The 19,077-nt window shown below is 40.9% G+C and overlaps 1 protein-coding gene across 1 annotated transcript in view; it reads left to right on the top strand.

Annotated features, from left to right (window-relative positions):
* The window catches only part of USH2A (usherin), a 935,662-nt gene that overhangs the window by 881,457 nt on the left and 35,128 nt on the right, over positions 1 to 19,077 (top strand). The window contains exons 65-67 of the mRNA XM_005690572.2: positions 6,469 to 6,678; positions 9,644 to 9,882; positions 10,986 to 11,194. Of these exons, the coding sequence (XP_005690629.2) occupies positions 6,469 to 6,678; positions 9,644 to 9,882; positions 10,986 to 11,194 (658 nt within the window). The remainder of the gene's footprint in view (positions 1 to 6,468; positions 6,679 to 9,643; positions 9,883 to 10,985; positions 11,195 to 19,077) is intronic.

The following is a 19,077-nucleotide window of genomic DNA, read 5'->3' as shown; positions in this document are numbered from 1 at the left end:
AACAAATAATTTAATTGTTTGCCTGTTAACATGTAACCTATTTACTCTTCTTATTAATTACTGGCATGGCTGTTCATGTTGGACTTGTTTGTTTCTGAGGTGAACTGTCATGAAAACATATTCATATTCTCCAGTTTTTGTGAATAATGTTGGATCGCTAGTGCTGCTTGATGAAACAATATTGTTGAAATGTTTCTGTTTTTATCAAGAATTGCCATTTATTCCACAAGGAAGTATGTTATAGAATATCACAGAAGTTGCAGAGAACTGAAAAATTCCTCCGTGTATTAATCCTATGAGAGTCACAGTTATACTTCAACTTGTAATAAACAGCCTGGAAAAAAGTGCAAAATCTCAAAATGCTTCAAGGGGAAGGACAGCCACTGTCACTTACAGTAGGAGTCATCAGATAAGAGGGGTTTTGTGAAAGATTACTGGCTGAATTTGGTTATTCCTATGTGTGTGTGTTAGTCGCTCAGTTGTGTCTGACTCTGCAACCCCATGGACTATAGCCAGCCAGGCTCTACTTCATGGAATTCTTGAGACAAGAATGCTGGAGTGGGTTGTTCTCATTTCTCCAGGGGATCTTCCTGACCAAGGGATTGAGCCTGAGTCTCCTGCATTGCAGGCAGATTCCTTATCTTTGAGCCACTAGGAAAGTCCCATTATTCCTATGGTCCATTTTTATATGGAAAATGATAACAAATACATGACCAAGTAGACATCAACTGGATACTAACAGTATAGAAAGCATTGCTAGGTTTGTTCTCTTGGTCTTATCAAGACTTGTAGCATTTCCTCAACCAAAAGAATCGTAAGGTATTTTTTATAATTAAGAAACCCTGAAATTTTACAATAAGAATTTCTCTTTGCACTAAGACTGCACTTGGAAAATATTAGTCCTGGGGAATGCTATTTGAGAAAGTTATGAGCCATTGAGTGAGACAAACCATTAAAATGAAAACTACGGTTAAGCATGGAAATTTTGGTAAAGAATAGTTGCTGCTGCTGCTGCTAAGTTGCTTCAGTCGTGTCCGACTCTGTGCGACCCCATAGACGGCAGCCCACCAGGCTCCCCCGTCCCTGGGATTCTCCAGGCAAGAACACTGGAGTGGGTTGCCATTTCCTTCTCCAATGCGTGAAAGTGAAGTCACTCAGTCGTGTCCGACCCTCAGCAACCTATATGGACTGCAGCCTTCCAGGCTCCTCCGTCCATGGGATTTTCCAGGCAAGAGTATTGGAGTGGGGTACCATTGCCTTCTCCGAAAGAATAGTTAGGTCATTAATATAAGCACCCAATGGGCCCCCACGCTAAGGTTTCTGAAGTGTCTCTCTTCTTTCATCCTCACTGGAGTCTTGACTCCTTCTTTCTCTTCTACAAAATTTCTTACAAATGCTTCTGTTCACAAACTCTTGCTTTCCCTCTGGAATAAAATTAGGGGGGAAAATATTGGGTGAGAGGAATTAAGTACCTTTTAAAATAGTTAATAATGTTCATCTGGGCTGCACGGGGGCCGGGGGGGGGGGAGGGATACCCAGCAAGTTCTAGAAATAACAGTGTTTCAAGAAATTTGCACCTAAAGTGAAAACTAGGTGCTAAATGGTCATTCTACAAAAGCTAGTGAACTCTGCTTTGTTTGGAACTCTGGCCAGTGTAATAAACTCAGTTGATGAGCATTGCAGTTGTGACATATTCAGCCAGATACATGCTGTGTGTTTATTTGAATGGCTGAAGGTAATGACAAAGGTGCAATTCTGAATAGACAACATGTGAATAGAAACTGAAAAAAAAAACACAACTGTATGATTTCTGTACCTGGTTCTGTAGGGAATAGCTCTGTGTTTCTCAAACAAGACTGGGCACAAGAATCACTTGGAAATCTTTTTAAAATGCAGGTTCTGAGATCCTTTCACTAGAAATTCTCTTACAGGAAAGCAAAATGATTCTGAAGATAATAGCCAAGGAGCACGTTTGGACAAAGACTCCTCTGAAGGAAGATTTGTAAAAGGCAGTTTTCAACAGACGACAAACAATTGAACCCATTGTTTCCACAGCAGTGAGATTTGGGCAGCATGGTGGCAGATGTTGACATTTCATGTAATTAAAACTTTTTAAAGCAACATATAGTAATTAGTCCTACGAGGCTGGGAAAGTGGGCAGAGGATAAATAAAAGAACAATTTTATCTTTAATGGGCAACAGCATAAGGTTGATGATAGTCACTAGTTAGATAACAAAAATTAGATTGAAAACAAATAGATCTATTCTTTTGCTAGTCAGAAAATTTGGGGTTAGATCATTTTAGTTATTTTTAATTTATTCAAATATTTAATCTATGTTTTCTATGACATCCTCTTACATTGTAACTCCTTTCATGGCTTCACCCAAAACCTTGGAGAGGAAAGCACCTCATCTCAGCCAGCCCTAACCTGTTCTAATTAATAGCTCTAAGTTGGGAAATCCCTAACTCTTACAGTTATAATGTGTGGGTGTGTGTGTTGTATGTGTGTGTGTATATATGTGCACATGTGCAAATGTTCATTAAACCCAAATGATAAATAGAAACTTTAATCACCTTTAATTTTTTTTTATTATCAAAAGATAAATATGTTCAACTAGATAGTGTTAGTGTGAGGGTATTTTGCATAAACAAAAGATGAAATGTATCCTTACTTTTTTTCACTCTTCAGCATGAAATTTGTAAACTATACTTTAATTTTCCACTCTTAAAAAGTCCCTTCTTTTTTCTGAGTAACTCATATATTGTTTATATACCCTAGTGGCTCAGTGGTAAAGAATCCACCTGCAATACAGGGAGATGCAGGTTGGATCCCTGAATCAGGAAGATCCCCTGGAGAAGGAAATGGCAACCCACTCCAGTGTTCTTGCCTGGGAAATCCCATGGACAGAGGAGCCTGGCAGGCTACAGTCCATGGGGTCACAAAGAGTCAGATGTGACTTAGTGACTCAACAACAGCAACAAGAATATGTGAGGGGATCTTGGAATACAAATCAGGTGGGTTGCTTTATTAGTTAGGTAAATAAGAGGTGGATAGGTGGCAGATAGATATAGATATTGTGTTAGCCAAAAAGTTCATTCAAGTTTTTCATAATATCTATGGAAAAATGCAAATGAACTTTTTTGCCAACCTGATAGATAGCTAGACAGACAGACTAAGTAGGCAACTCTACCTGTGTTCTCCAGATATCTCATTTCTTAATGTTTATATAGGTTCATTAAAAAGATCAGAGTATACTACTCACATTTCCCCATACAAGATCTCTGCTTTTTATCTACCATATAAAGATGGACCTAAATCTTTGGGCCATTATTTCTCAGTAAAAATAAACCATAGGCATAATCTGTTAGTATTTTTATCCTGAACCTTAAGCTATACTTTAGTTCCTTTATCTCCTATTTACCTGGGCATAGACAAAAATCTACAGCGATTTTTAGCTAAAGGGCTTTTTACCTTGAGAGAGAGAAAGACAGAAAGAGAATCAGTGACAGTTTCTTTCTGCCTTTTCTTCTGGTAGTTTGGCATAAGAGATCCTGCCTTGTGGTACAAGTCTTGAGAAACCCATAATGCTTCATTAGCACAGCTTTCTTCACTGTAACTGCTTTCATTTTCAGAGGAGCTCATGTAAATAGGCTGCTCCTGCTTTGCATAAGCATGTTGATTTATATGAATGCTATTTTGATCTCAAATTGATTGAATACTAAAAAGAAAGACTAGGAAAAAAAGCGCTGTATTATGAAGGTCTCCTCTCAAAGACAAAAGACACTAGAGCCTACATTCATTCCCAGTTACTGATGGGGAATTCTGTATGGCCCAGTTTTTATTTTTTTAATATTTCTAGAAAAATACAGTAAAATACTACATTACTGAGACTCAAATGTTTCAAAATACCATGGGTTAAATTATATTTTGGAACTAGAACTTCACCCCGTAAAAACTCATGCAACACAGAAAGGCAGGAGGTCTAGACCTAACCGCCAGCGTGAGCATTAAAAAGTCTTAATAGATTTGGTGCTCAGTAGTTAATCCGCCTGCCAATGCAGGAGACTCAGGAGGTGCAGGTTTGATCCCTGGGTCAGGAAGATCCCCTGGAGGAGGGCATGGCAACACACTCTAGTATTCTTGTCTAGAAAAACTCATGGACAGAAGAGCCTGGTGGGCTACCGTCCATGGGGTCTTCAAGAGCTGGACACGACTGAGTAACTGAGCGCAAATTAATAGGCAGCTTGCTGAATTTTTATTTTGTCAAACCCAGTTGCACTTTCCTCCTTGTGTTCTTCTCCATCCTTTGTGGCCCCTACTAAAATCCTGTATGCACTTAAATTACCAACCAAAGCCTTACACTTGGGAAAGAGTTTGATATCAGTATGCTCACCTTATTTTGCATCCCTTTCTCAAGAATATTTATTTTCTTTTCAAACTTTGTCACTTATTGTGTAATCAAAAATGCTCTCCTACCCTCCAGAAAGAAATTTTCAGTAAAAGAGGTTAGTCTGGAGCACTCTGAAGTCAGAGGCTCTTTCTCATCAGCCTTACCGTCTGACCTCCTCATCAGTTATTTCCTTTAGCTACTCTCCCTGTTGTAAGACTGACCATGGCCGTTCCAGAGAGGGTGGTAAGAGCAGCTGTTGTGTTCTGCCCTGGACTCTGGTTTCCATGGAACCTGGCTCTCACATTGCTAAGAGTTTTCTGCTCCTTACTTCCCTGGGTCTATCAAAACAAACCTTCGTCATTCAAGGCAACCTGGGTATGCCTGTTTCCCCTTGCAAGCTGAGATTTTACCTAATCCAGAATTGCAGGTAATTGTCTACAGGCAAGTCATTTAATATTCATAATCCTGAGTATCTTATTTGTATGGATGACATACAGAATCAAAAGCACAGCTTACTGGAAAGAGCAATAAAATTTCCTGGAGAGTAGAATTCTAGTTTCCGGTCTTGGGACTTCTGTCACCTTGAACAAGACAGTCACATTTCAGAGGCTTGATTTCCTCATCTGTAAAAGGGGCCAATAATATATTCTCCAGCCACCTTACAAAGTTGTGTTTGTGAGGACCTAGTCAGTGAACATTTGTTAAAGTGTCTTGTAAAGTATAAAATTTATACAGATGTGAGTGATTATTATCCACGTGATGGGAGCAATGGATCCGAGCACTGAAAAGAGCAGGCTTTACTTAGTAAGTAGGTTAGTTATCTCTTTTTAAAATGGTGCATGTATATCAAATTATTTCTCAATAAAACTGGGGTGAAAAACAGGGCTTCTGGCAATCCTGTCAGCAACAGCCTGGAGATTTGCTCTTGACTGTAATTCAAGAACAATTCAACATCAGAAAGATTACTTTTAGAGAAATCTGCAAAAAAAATAAAAAGTACAGAAACATTGATAGGAGTTAGCCTAACTGCTGAAATCTCTCTGATATTCATTAAATTCTCTTAAAGATATTATTGCTGTGAAAGCAAAATAAAAATGAAACTAAACTCTCACTGCAAAGTATTCTCCTACAGTGTTTCCTAAATATCTTGCATTTGAACATTCCACATGCTCTTTTAACATCATACACCTAGAACACATGTACTGTAGAATCAAGTTTTCAAGACTTGCCTTTAAAAGCTCAAATATATATAATTAAATACATATATATGTTAGAAATAGACAATTATATATCATATGTATTATATGAATTATAATATTCATGTATGTGTATATATGTGTGTGTATAGACACACACACACAAAGACACCAAATGCAGAAAAATTTGCCTGAAGTTAGACTTGCCCAACATGAAAGCTTACTAAGGAAGACTCCTACTCCTAAACATGCAGACAGTCCGCTCGTATTGCCATTTAGATCTATCATCCTGATTGATCACTGTGTAGTTGGCTATTATTGGGCCTAATTTAACCCTATCCACTCACATATCCATCTACTCTGTCTATTGTACCTGACATTCTACAAATTACTTGCTCATGCAAATAATGACCTAAGGCAACCTTTTAGGATATTCGTGTTTAATTATACAAATAGTGCTTGATAAATAAGATTATACCTCCTTCCATATGTTTATTCACTTCTTGATGAAAGGAAAATTTAATTTTCATGCAGATTGAGTGAGGACAGGGTTTAAGAATTGCTGAGTTTTATGGAGTCTGCAGATCCATCCGGTTTGCAGAAGCTAACAAAAATCACTCCACAACCCGCACAGGGATGAGCAGCTTTTCATTAGGCTTAAATCAGCTGATTGCATTTGGAAACCGAGGTTCTAATCAGCCCCTCTGTTGTTCACAGGGTCAAAGGCTAAAAGGAGGGAAGACCTGCTCTCCTTTGTGATTGTGAAGTTCCAGAATCACAGTGTCTCTCATTCTGTTGTGTTCAGTTGCTCTGGTTGCCAGCTTCTTTGCAGCTTGAGGTTACCTTGCTTTTGATGGGTCTTACTGATTTCTCTTTGGAGGTCTGGGCAGTGAATTCAGCAGGAAAAGCCCCCAGCAGCTGGACGCGGTGTAGGACTGGACCTGCCCCCCCGGAAGGTCTCAGGGCCCCCAAGTTCCACGCGGTTTCTGCCACCCAAGCAGTGGTCAACATCAGCGCCCCCAGGAAGCCCAACGGGATTGTCACTCTCTACAGATTGTTCTCCAGGAGCACCAGTGGGGCCCAGACAGTGGTGAGCAGCAGTATTCTGATTGGTTTACTTAAATAATCAAGCTTGGTGCCCTTGCTTTTTGTTAGCCTTGATCCTTCTTTCTTATCCATCTGTTCTCAGTTGCCCCGTGGTGACCTTAGTGACACAAAGATCCCACTGCAAAGAAATAGCATCAGGAAACATACAGAAGATATGTAAATGCTTGGGGTGAGGAGGGCTAAAGGTGGTATTCAAGACTCCACCGATCTTGTAAGAAGCCTAAGACCTTAGAGATAATCAAGTTAATTGAATGAATTTAATTAGGATACACATGTCAGGCACTTAACATAGTAGTGGCTTGTAGTAAGGGGCCAAGAAACAGTCTTTGTCAGTGATGTAAATGTTAATGTGAAAAGGGAAAAAAATAGAGCAAAGGAAAACCTCAGAATCCCCATTTGGCATGAGCAAATCTCTAATAACACACTGAAAACTCAGTCTTTCGAGAAAGTTCTAGGTCTTTGGAAAAGACAACAGAATGGTTCAGCTCAGCCCTACTCCACTGTTCATGCAGTAACACATTTGGGGCACACTGAGGAGATAAGACAGTCCTGCCGTGGGAAATCACCTTTCACGTTGGGTTTTAGCCCAGCCACTGGCTGAAAAGGACACTAGTAATCAACTAGTCTGGTTCCTGCATTATTTAAACCAAGAGACTACCATCCTGGAGATGAAGTCTCTTTTCTCTGCAGGACAGCTGGTATCACTCTCACATTTCTCATGAATAAGTATAGATTATAATACTTTGTTCACACAGACCTCATAGAGAAATTGTGCACATCCCAGTATTACGTGATAAATTATTTAGACTGATTGAGGGAACAATTTTGGCAAGTGTGGAGAAATCCTTTGAGGCCAGCGTGCCAAGTATGGAAACACAATTTCAAAAGATCACTCACACGCAGGGAAGTCTCGTATTGAATGTTAAAGGAATATTAGCATATTTTCTACAAGGCTTCCGATTCAATAAATATAGATGATGTAAATACAATCAACCCTTGATTATCCATGCTTATAAAATGATAATATTAATAAACTAAAATAATTTATATTTGGAGTGCCTTGTATACATTTTTCTAAATAACAGGTAGCTCTTCTTAATTAAATGTTGCTTATGTTAATGTGAAAATGAGTTTCCAGTTTTGGAGCTCTTCTGTTCCAAAGAGCACTTATTAAAACCACAATAAGGTAAAAAACATTTGCTCCAGATAAATGAAAAAGTTTATAATGCAACAAAGGTAACTGAGGAAAAAAGTATATTTCGTATAGAACAACACCTTTAGAGAAACACATGGACTTTCAAACTCTTAAATATATATATAAATATATTGAAAAAGCAAGAGAGTTTCAGAGAAGTATCTACTACTGCTTTATTGACTACGCCAAAGCCTTTGACTGTGTGGATCATAACAAACTGTGGAAAATTGTTGAAGAGACGGGAATACCAGATCACCTGACCTGCCTCCTGAGAAATCTATATGGAGGTCAAGAAGCAACAGTTAGAAGTGGACATGGAACAACAGACTGGTTCCAAATCAGGAAAGGAGTACATCAAGGCTATATATATTGTCATCCTTCTTATTTAACTTCTATACAGAGTACATCATGGGAAATACCAGATTAAATGAAGCACAAGCTGGAATTCAGATTGCAGGGAGAAATATCTATAACCTCAGATATGCAGATGACACCACCCTTATGAGAGAAAGCAAAGAATTAAAAAGCCTCTTGATGAAGGTGAAAGAGGAGAGTGAAAAACTTGGCTTAATACTCAATATTCAAAAAACTAAGATCATGGCATCCAGTCCCAGCACTTCATGACAAATTGATGGGGAAACAATGGAAACAGTGGGAGACTTTATTTTGGAGGGCCTCAAAATCACTGCAGATGGTGACTGAAGCCATGAAATTAAAAGACACTTGCTCCTTGGAAGAAAAGCTATGATCAACCTAGACAGTGTATTAAAAAGCAGAGACATTACTTTGCCAACAAAGGTCCATCTAGTCAAAGCTATCATTTTTCTGGTAGTCGTGTATAGATGTAAGAGTTGGACCATTAAGAAAGCTGAGTGCCAAAAATTGATGCTTCTGAACTGTGGTGTTGGAGAAAACTCTTGAGAGTCCCTTGGACTCCAAGGAGATGCAACCAGTGAATCCTAAAGGAATACAGTCATGAAAATTCATTGAAAGGACTGATGCTGAAGCTGAAACTCCAATACTTTGGCCACCTTGTGCAAAGAACTGATTCATTGGAAAAGACCTTGATGCTGGGAAAGATTGAAGGCAGGAGAAGGGAACGACAGAGGATGAGATGGTTAGATGGCGTCACTGACTCAATGAACATGAATTTGAGTAAACTCTGGGAGTTGGTGATAGACAGGGAGGCCTGGTGTGCTGCAGTCCATGGCATTGCAGAAGAGTCGGACACAGCTAAACGACTGAACTGAACTGACTGATATATAAAATATATTTCAAGCTCATGATACTCAACTTTAGAATTTGAGGGGAGTTTTGATACCCAAATTATTGATCCACACAAGTAACAATGGCAGAATATGAACCTTAGAAAACGTTGAGTTTGAAATATAATTCAAATATACACTTTTTTCAAAAATACATCATTCTGAGGGTCACAGAACTTGGTCAGTATTTTGTGAGCTTTGTGCCATTTTCTAGTTTTCCGGTAATAGACAACACTGTGCCTTGTGATTCCTATCCTGTGGCCTCAGACTTCTAACTAGTATCTCATTGCATTTTTTGGCATGTGTAAGCCATGGCTCTCTCCCTGTATTAGTCATTCCTAAGGGTGAGTACTGTGCTGGATGCTAGGGTGCTCCCAGAGTAACTAGTGAGGCACTGTTTTCAGAGAATGTATGGTACATGATGAAAGTGAACCAACTGTATGTGATTTGTGACCCGGCCTCATCTAGCCTTTTCTCTCCTTCTACAGCTGGCTGAAGGCCTGGCCACCCAGCAGACTCTTCACGGCCTGCAGCCCTTCATGACCTACTCCATTGGGGTGGAGGCCTGCACTTGCTTCAACTGTTGCAGCCAAGGGCCAACAGCAGAGCTGAGAACGCCTCCTGCTCCACCCGCAGGATTGTCCTCTCCGCAAATCCAGATGCTGGCCTCAAGGACAGCCTCCTTCCAGTGGAGTCCACCACTGTTCCCCAACGGCGTTATTCAAAGGTAGTGTGGGAGAGCCAAAGAGAGAAATAAACCAAAATAAGACATGTACACGGACCTTCAGCTTCCCAACCCTCCCCAGGAAGACATGCTGATTGAACAGGTACCTATAGCAAAATGGGCTTCCCAGGTGGCTCAGACAGTGAAGAAGCTGCCTGCAATGCAGGAGACCTGAGTTCGAGCCCTGGCTTGGGAAGATCCCCTGGAGAAGGGAATGGCAACCCACTCCAGTATTCTTGCCTGGAGAATTCAATGGACAGGGGAACCTGGTGGGCTACAGTCCTTGAAGTTGCAAAGAGTTGGACACAACTGAGCAACTAACACTTCATTTCACTTTATAGCAAAATAGACAAATAAATTGATGTGTGGTCAAATTCCTTACAAAGTATTTCTATCCTAAAATCAGCTAAGGATAGAAAGGTGAACAACAAAAATAAGAAACACAAGCCAGGGACTTTCTTAGCAGTCCAGTGGCTATGAGAACATACCTCCGCTGCAGGAGGCACAAGTTTAATCCCTGGTCCTTTGTGGCTCACAGTGTGCTGCCAAAACAATGAAAGAAAGTTGAGAAAATGTGTTCCCCTTCATTGAAAGAATGTGCTCCACCTCACAGTTCCCTGGAATTTTTCACTCTGCAGGGCTCAGCTAGAACATGAGGAACTTCAGTGGCTGAATCAGAATTCCTTTGATGTAATTTAAAGTGTTGTAATGAACCACTGTTTGAAAGAGCAAAGATATATATATTTCACTCAAAATAATCTGTAGAGAGAAGAGATATTCTTTATTTCCGACGGAAGTTTTATCACTGTCCTCCAAAAAGAGAAATATCTTATCTGTACCAACAAGGATTCCTGACTGCTGGGTGGACAGCAACATGTGTATACATGGGACTTCTCTTATCATTTTTCTGGTTCCATCTGCTGCCCACTTCCAACAGCGTTAAATAAAGTGTTTCTGAAAACAGCCGTCTCCTACAAGTGGGAGTTTTAAAGTGCTGGTGGTTTGGTGAAAGCAAAATGGCTTCTCACTAAACATTATCAGGTTTAAAAGAGAGTTAGACTAATTCCACTGACTGTTTCCTCTTTATGTGTCCCTTCTCCTTCCAGCTATGAGCTCCAACTCTACAAGGCATGCCCTCCGGATTCAGCCACCCCCTGTACCCCCAGCCAAATCGAGACCAAGTACAGGGGGCCAGGGCAGAGAGCCAGCCTCGAGGGTCTCCAGCCCTACACCACCTACAAGCTGAGGGTGGTGGCCCACAATGAGGTGGGCAGCACAGCCACTGAATGGATCAGCTTCGTCACCCAAAAAGAATGTGAGTAGAAGTGGCTGCCACCATGTGCCAGAGAGGCGGCAGGGCAGCCAGAGGGGAGGCTTGTCCTGAAGGGAGGGGAAAACAGTTCGCTAAAGGGATTGAGTGTTCAATTCCAGTGAACGCGACTGAGACATCCATGAAGACAACTATCAGGAGGAAATGCCCATTGGATTAAATAACATGGAGATCAAGAGGGAATTTAGGGAGGACTTCCCTGATGGTCCAATGGCTGGGACTCCATGATCCCAAAGAGGGGCCCCAAATTTGATCCCTGGTCAGGGAACTAGATCCTGCATGCCATAACCAAAGATCCTGACTGCCACAACTAAGACCCAATGCAGCCAAATAATTAAAAAAAAAGAAAATGAATTTAGGAAGATCTGTCATGTGGCAATGGGATGAAAACCAATTTAGAGGAAGTTAATATATGGGTAAGATAAAAATAGACAGTGAAGATGACTTTTTTGTAATTTTTTAAAATTTTAAGGAACCAGTTTGGTAATTTTTTTTATTTAATTTTGACTGTACCGGGTCTTCACTCTTCCGTGGGCTTTTCTCTAGTCGCAGCGAGCAGCGGGTACTGTATGGTTGTGGCGCACAGGCTTCTCACTGCAGTGGCTTCTCTTGTTTCGGTGCAGAGGCGTAGGCATGCAGGCATCAGCAACTGCAGCATGAGGGCTCAGAGCACGGGCTCAGCAGCTGTGGTGCAGGGCTTAGCTGCTGCACGGCATGTGGGATCTTCCTGGATCAGAGATCGAACCTATGAGTCCTGCATTAGCAGGTGGATTCTTTACCACGGAGCCATCAGGGAAGCCTCCTATATTTGCTTTTAGATAACTTTTTGGAAAAGTTTGTCACTCCTTTTCCTTACAAACGACATAATCGCTCACATTGCCAGTAAGCACTGGAATCTGGCCCTTCCAGGAAGAACACAAGGGCTCCTGAGTGCAGGAAAGGGTAATTAACTAATCAGTGTGTCCTTCTATTTCTATAAAATAACTCCTTTTCAGAATTGATAAGGTTTATATGTCTACTTTTTAAAACTGGCAAAAACAAAAAGTATTAAGAAGTACTTATAATCAGAACCAGCTATGTAGTTTGTGGGGTCCACTGGAAAATAAAAATACGGGGTCCCTTGTTCAGAAATCATTAAGAACTTCAAGACAATGACAGCAGAGCATCAGACTAAGTCTATAATTCTTCTACATGAGGGGCCCTGGGCAGCTACACGGGTTACCCACCCGTGAAGCCAGTCCTGCTTATTATCCCACTACACCCAGAGGCAACCACCATTAATATGTTGGCATAATTTATTCCTTTAATCCCTTTTTATGCAACTTTTATTATGTGATTGAGATCATACTCTAATGAAAATTTAATATCTGATTTTTATACTTGATATTATTTTATTTGCATTTTCCATGGCATTAAAAACTCTTAGCCACCAAGGTTAATGGCTGTATAATATTCCATTGTGTGAATTAGTTGAAGCATTCCAGCTGTTTCTAATATTTTCCTTTTATAAATGCAGTGAGAAACGAACAAATCTTTGTGTGCATGTTTGATTATATTCTTAAATGGAATTTAGCTTCAGCAAAGGCAGTGGCAACCCACTCCAGTACTCTTGCCTGGAAAATCCCATGGACGGAGGAGCCTGGTGGGCTGCAGTCCATGGGGTCACTAAGAGTTGGGCACAACTGGGCGACTTCCCTTTCACTTTTCACTTTCCTGCATTGGAGAAGGAAATGGCAACCCACTCCCAGTGTTCTTGCCTGGAGAATCCCAGGGACGGCGGAGCCTGGTGGGCTGCCATCTATGGGGTCGCACAGAGTCGGACACGACTGAAGCGACTTAGCAGCAGCAGCAGCAGCAAATGAAACTTACTACATCAGGTATTTTAAGTATTTTAAGTTTTTGAACACTTATTGCAAATTTGCTTTCCAGAAACATTGTAACAGATTATAATCTCATTTGACACTGAGATTTTTAAAGATGAGAGATACACATTCATGAAAATTCAGTGCCTCATACAAAGACGTAATGTGCCTGAGCAACAATATAGCAGGATATTAGCAAAAGGTCATTTTTAAAGAGCTTGCTTATTGCTGGCACTGTTCAAGCATTTGACAAATAGTCCTTACCACAGACCTATGAAGTTAAGTCCTATTATTAACCAGATTTACAGATGAGAAAGCTGAGGCAGGGCTACGGACTGTGCACTACAGTTCCAGGATGCTGTTCACATCCGTTAGATTCTGAACTGAGGCTCCTGGGGCTCTGTGAGGAGCTAAAGCTAGTGCTTCAGTCCTTCCATCTGCACACTTAGAAAGTGGAATTGTTTCTCTAAGTTCAGGATCACTCAGCTCAGCAGCAGCCTCAGTACTGCTGTGTTAACCTGATCAACTAGCCCCCTACCATCTGTAATAGAGATTTCAGACCTTCTCCACCCTCCTCCAACCCCTCACTGCTCCTCACCCTGTTCCCACATGCCCTCACCATCCTCACCCACCTCACCCACCTGCAGAACTCCTTCCCCATACTTCACCAGGAAAGGAAAAGTCATCGATTAGTAATTGGCTTCCTTCCCGCCCCAGAAAGCCATGATCCCCATCAGGGACACGGCAGGAAGGGGTGGTCCTTCCATCTGAAACAGACCCTCCTCTAGTGTTTTGACCAACACATCCGTCACTACTGATCACTGTTTTTCTATCCCTAATCTTCAGTACATCACTGTTGGTTCTACCCTTCTAATTTCAAAGCAACAGACTCCATTTCCCTTTTGATTCCTGGCCAAGATCCTCGCCCCAGGGCACAACTCTTCTAAAGAATGGTCTTCAAGTGCTTTCCCATTTTCTTTCTTCCCACATTTTATTTAGCTTCCTCCCAACTGATTTCCACTTCGTCCATGCATGAAAATCTCTTCCTAAATTTGCCCGTGACCGCCACACTGATAATCCACTGGGCATTTTCACCAGTAATCACATTGACTTCTTGGGAACATTCAGTGAGATTGAACCCTCAGTTCAGTTCAGTTCAGTCGCTCAGTTGTGTCCGACTCTTTGCGACCCCATGAATTGCAGCATGCCAGGCCTCCCTGTCCATCACCAACTCCCATCCTTGGATAAACAGTGGTTCTCCATACTTTGCATGGCAAGTTGCTCCCAGTTTTCTTCCTGCCTCTTTGGGTGTTCAATTTTATTTCTTTTTTTTTTCGTATTTATTTATTTGGCTGTATCAGGTCCTAGTTGTGGCAGTCAAGATTGTCACTGCGTCACGTGGGATCTTCTGTTGCCGGGCACAGCCTCTCTAGTTGTGGTGCATGGGCTCTGTGCAGGTTTAGATTCTCTGCAGCATGTGGGATCTTAGTTTCCTGACCAGGAGTTGAACCCATATCCCTTATATTGCAAGGCAGATTCAGTGGTAAAGAATCCACCTGCCAATGCAGGAGACACAGGAAAAGTGGGTTGGATTCCCCCCTGGAGGAGGAAATGGCAATAATGGCACTCCAGTATTCTGGCCTGAAAAATCCCCTGGACAGAGGAGCCTGGTGGTCTACAGGCCATGGGGTCACAAAGAGTCGGACACAGCTGAGTCACTGATCATGCACGTACCTTCTGAACCTCTGGATCACCAGGGAAGCTCCTGTTCCATTTTAGTCAACTCTGTTGGTTGATCTTCCACCAATCAAGTTCTTTAACCTTCAACCCCAAACTTTCTCTGCCCACACTTTCCCCTTCTTCCCCCTTCCCTCTTTTTTCCTTCTTCTTCTCCTGTCCCACCTCTTCCCTCTTCAGGGGAGTTCATCTCTTTGAAGGCTTCCATTGCAAAGGCTGACTCCCAAATGGTCACCTTCTCCCCAAGCCCTTGGCTTGAAACCCAGACCCCCATACCCAGCTTCCACACCTCTCTTTGAGCTTCTCATAATCAGCTTGAGTTTGGGAGACTGCCCGACAGAGCTTATATCTTCTCCCTTAAATCTGTGCCTCCTTTAGCCTCATTCTCTCCATTTTATCTCTAGCACTAGACAGAGTATCTTAGATACCCAGAATGTGTTGTTTATGGAGTGAGTGAAGGCATCAGAACTTCCTTGACACTGGAGAAGTGGCTAAAGGTTGCATTAGTAACCTTTGCATTAGTAACCGAAGGAGACAGGGTTCTCTTAATCTGCTTACTGGATCCACAGACATGGAAAAACACGACAAATGACTGGCTGTCATGTGGGGTTTAAATACTAGGGCAGAAAGTGAAGAGGAACTAAAAAGCCTCTTGATGAAAGCGAAAGAGGAGAGAGAAAAAGTTAGCTTAAAGCTCAACGTTCAGAAAACGAAGATCATGGCATCTGGTCCCATCACTTCATGGGAAATAGATGGGGAAACAGTGGAAACAGTGTCAGACTTTATTTTTGGGGGCTCCGAAATCACTGCAGATGGTGATTGCAGCCATGAAATTAAAAGACGCTTACTCCTTGGAAGAAAAGCTATGACCAACCTAGATAGTATATTCAAAAGCAGAGACATTACTTTGCCGGCTAAGGTCCGTCTAGTCAAGGCTATGGTTTTTCCTGTGGTCATGTATGGATGTGAGAGTTGGACTGTGAAGAAGGCTGAGTGCTGAAGAACTGATGCTTTTGAACTGTGGTGTTGGAGAAGACTCTTGAGAGTCCCTTGGACTGCAAGGAAATCCAGCCAGTCCATTCTGAAGGAGATCAGCCCTGGGATTTCTTTGGAAGGAATGATGCTAAAGCTGAAACTCCAGTACTTTGGCCACCTCATGTGAAGAGTTGACTCATTGGAAAAGACTCTGATGATGGGAGGGATTGGAGGCAGGAGGAGAAGGGGACAACAGAGGATGAGATGGCTGGATGGCATCCCTGAGTCAATGGACATGAGTTTGGGTGAACTCTGGGAGTTGGTGATGGACAGGAAAGCCTGGCGTGCTGCGATTCATGGGGTCGGAAAGAGTCGGACATGACTGAGCAACTGAACTGCACTGAACTGATATTCCTTTTAACTCATTATACGAACTAGCAGAGAGAAAATGTGGATCAGAGAACACAAACCACAAGATGCTTTGAAGATAGCATTTGCAGTTTTATATAAATGTAATCACATGTACATGGTTTTAGAAAAGGCAGAGGAACCAGAAATCAAATTGCCAATATCCGCTGGATCATCGAAAAAGCAAGAGAGTTCCAGAAAAACATCTATTTCTGCTTTATTGACTATGCCTTTGACTGTGTGGATCACAATAAATTGTGGAAAATTCTGAAAGAGATGGGAATATCAGACCACCTGACCTGCCTCTTGAGAAAACTGTATGCAGGTCAGGAAGCAACAGTTAACACTGGACATGGAACAACAGACTGGGTCCAAATAGGAAAAGGAGTACGTCAAGGCTGTATATTGTCACCCTGCTTATTTAACTTCTATGCAGAGTACATCATAAGAAACGCTGGGCTGGAAGAAGCACAAGCTGGAATCAAGATTGCTGGGAGAAATATCAATAACCTGAGATATGCAGATGACACCACCCTTATGGCAGAAAGTGAAGAAGACCTAAAGAGCCTCTTGATGAAAGTGAAAAAGGAGAGTGAAAACAGTTGGCTTAAAGCTCAACATTCAGAAAACTAAGATCATGGCATCCGGTCCCATCACTTCATAGCAAATAGATAGGGAAACAGTAGAAACAGTGGCTGACTTTATTTTTCTCGGCTCCAAAATCACTGCATGATGACTGCAGCCATGAAATTAAAAGTCACTTACTCCTTGGAAGGAAAGTTGTAACCAACCTAGACAGCATATTAACAAGCAAAGACATTACTTTGCCAACAAAGGTCCGTCGGTTTTGGTGAACTCCAGGAGTTGGTGATGGACAGGGAGTCCTGGTATGCTGTGGTTCGTGGAGTCACAGAGTCGGACACGACTGAGCGACTGAACTGAACTGAATCACGTGTACACTCAGTAAAGCTCTGGAAAAGCATTAGCAGCATATTCTGCCCTCTCTTCCTAAATTACACCTTCAGTGCGAGAGCAGAGGTGCAGTACAAATGTTTAACAACTGGCGTTCTTGAGAAAAAAATGTCATGACTTGAAGGACTTGCCAATTTCCACAGTGTAAATACTCCCACTTGACTGATTTTAAGTTGCCAATGTGACCGCACTGAACACAGAGCTGGGAAGAGACCGTGTACTGTTATATAATATTTCTACCCTCCAGAGACAGTAGATGTAAACAGCCTGAAGAGCACAAATATTAAAATGCAAAGTTTTAATATTTATTACCTTTGTTTTAATATATTTAGTTTACATGATTTAATTTTTAACAGTGACTGGGTTCAATAACCAACTCACAAAACTCCTGAAATATTTAACAATCAGGATGAACCAAATCAGAAATGGAGTGCCCCCATAAAGTGAATTAGTAAATCATGCTCCTTTAAATAAATGTACATTGATTACAATGAAATAACATAGCCTTTGGAATTAAGCAAGCCTGGGTGCAGATCCTTGGTCCCGTACCAGCTGTTGACCTTTGCAAGTTATTTAATCTCTCTGAAACTTGGTCCCTTCCCCTGAAAAATTAGGAGCTAATTCTTACAAGGTTGTTTTAAGGAGTAACTGAAAAAAGTACATCAAGTACTCTATTGTACGTGCATTGTACTACTTTGTTGACATAGTAGTTATCATTTTCTCAATCTCCAAATCCATTATTCCTGATTATTTTGATAGTTTGATCACACTTTTTTTTCTTCAGGAAGATCTCCACATCCTACAAGGCAAATAAAGCCCCTATCTTTCTATTTTCATACTATTTACAAGCCTTCTCTTTATCTATACTGTTACAATGTAGGGGAGAAGTGGAAATCTACAGAAATTAAATGAAAGAGTGAAACCACAACAAACACAATAGTATGTTTCATTGTGATATTAGGCTCAATTTGGCCTCAATTAGGCCAAATGAGCCTTTCATTTCATTTTCAAATGAAAAATGAATACATTTTTCAACAGTATTGAAAAATGACTTAATACTTATTTCAGTATTTGCAGAAACATTTTCCTCTGTTTATGGAAGCATTTTCCTCTCATCTTATTTTGAAAGATGAGAACCAAATTCGTCTTCCTAGTTTAATCTATGATCACAATAGCATAATGATTTCTTATTTTGTTATATTTCCCCACATCAGCAACACATGGATTTGATTTTAAAAGAAAAAAAGGATACCCAATTTATTTCTTCCACTCACTTTTTTCCTAAAAGCCAATTTCATATATAGCTGGATCTCAGTGTTGTTATAAATGTATTGATTATTTTGGAGCAAATGAGATCTCATGAAATAAATCTCTTCTGACTTGACAAGATGATATGGTAGCCCTTCATTTGTTGCTACCAAAATGATTCATTTAGAAGATGAGCCTCGGTTAAGGCTTGTTCTTCCTTTATTTTAGTAAGGAGCTGAAAAATGCTAAAGGGAGCATTCCTGCTAAATGCATACAAAGTCACTTCTCTATCTGATATAATACTTACGAGTCTGCGCTTGATTATGTACTAATGTACTGTGCTATTGATTGATTAGTCAAGGCAATGAATTATTATTCTCGAATTGCTACTTGCAAGGCTTTTTAACTATCTTAGAAAACAAACTAACGGTTCAAGAAAAAGCTTTAAAAATAAATGGGTGCCAAAAGAACATAATTCACCATCTAAGCAGTTTGGTTGGGAGAAAAAATATATATATTAACTTCATCTAGTCGTTGGGGCTTTGTAGCAATAAATATTGATTTGATATGAAAAATAGCTATCCGCTGGAGTTAATAGTGTTAAGGATACTTTACCTGTTAAAAGAAGGAAAATGTAACAAAATGTGAGCTCTGGGGCTCTGCTGA

This window comes from Capra hircus, chromosome 16, assembly GCF_001704415.2.
Source record: "Capra hircus breed San Clemente chromosome 16, ASM170441v1, whole genome shotgun sequence".
Classification (NCBI taxonomy): Eukaryota; Metazoa; Chordata; class Mammalia; order Artiodactyla; family Bovidae; genus Capra; species Capra hircus.
The sequence above is the reverse complement of the archived record's forward strand: the minus strand, read 5'-3'. Positions and strand labels throughout refer to the sequence as shown.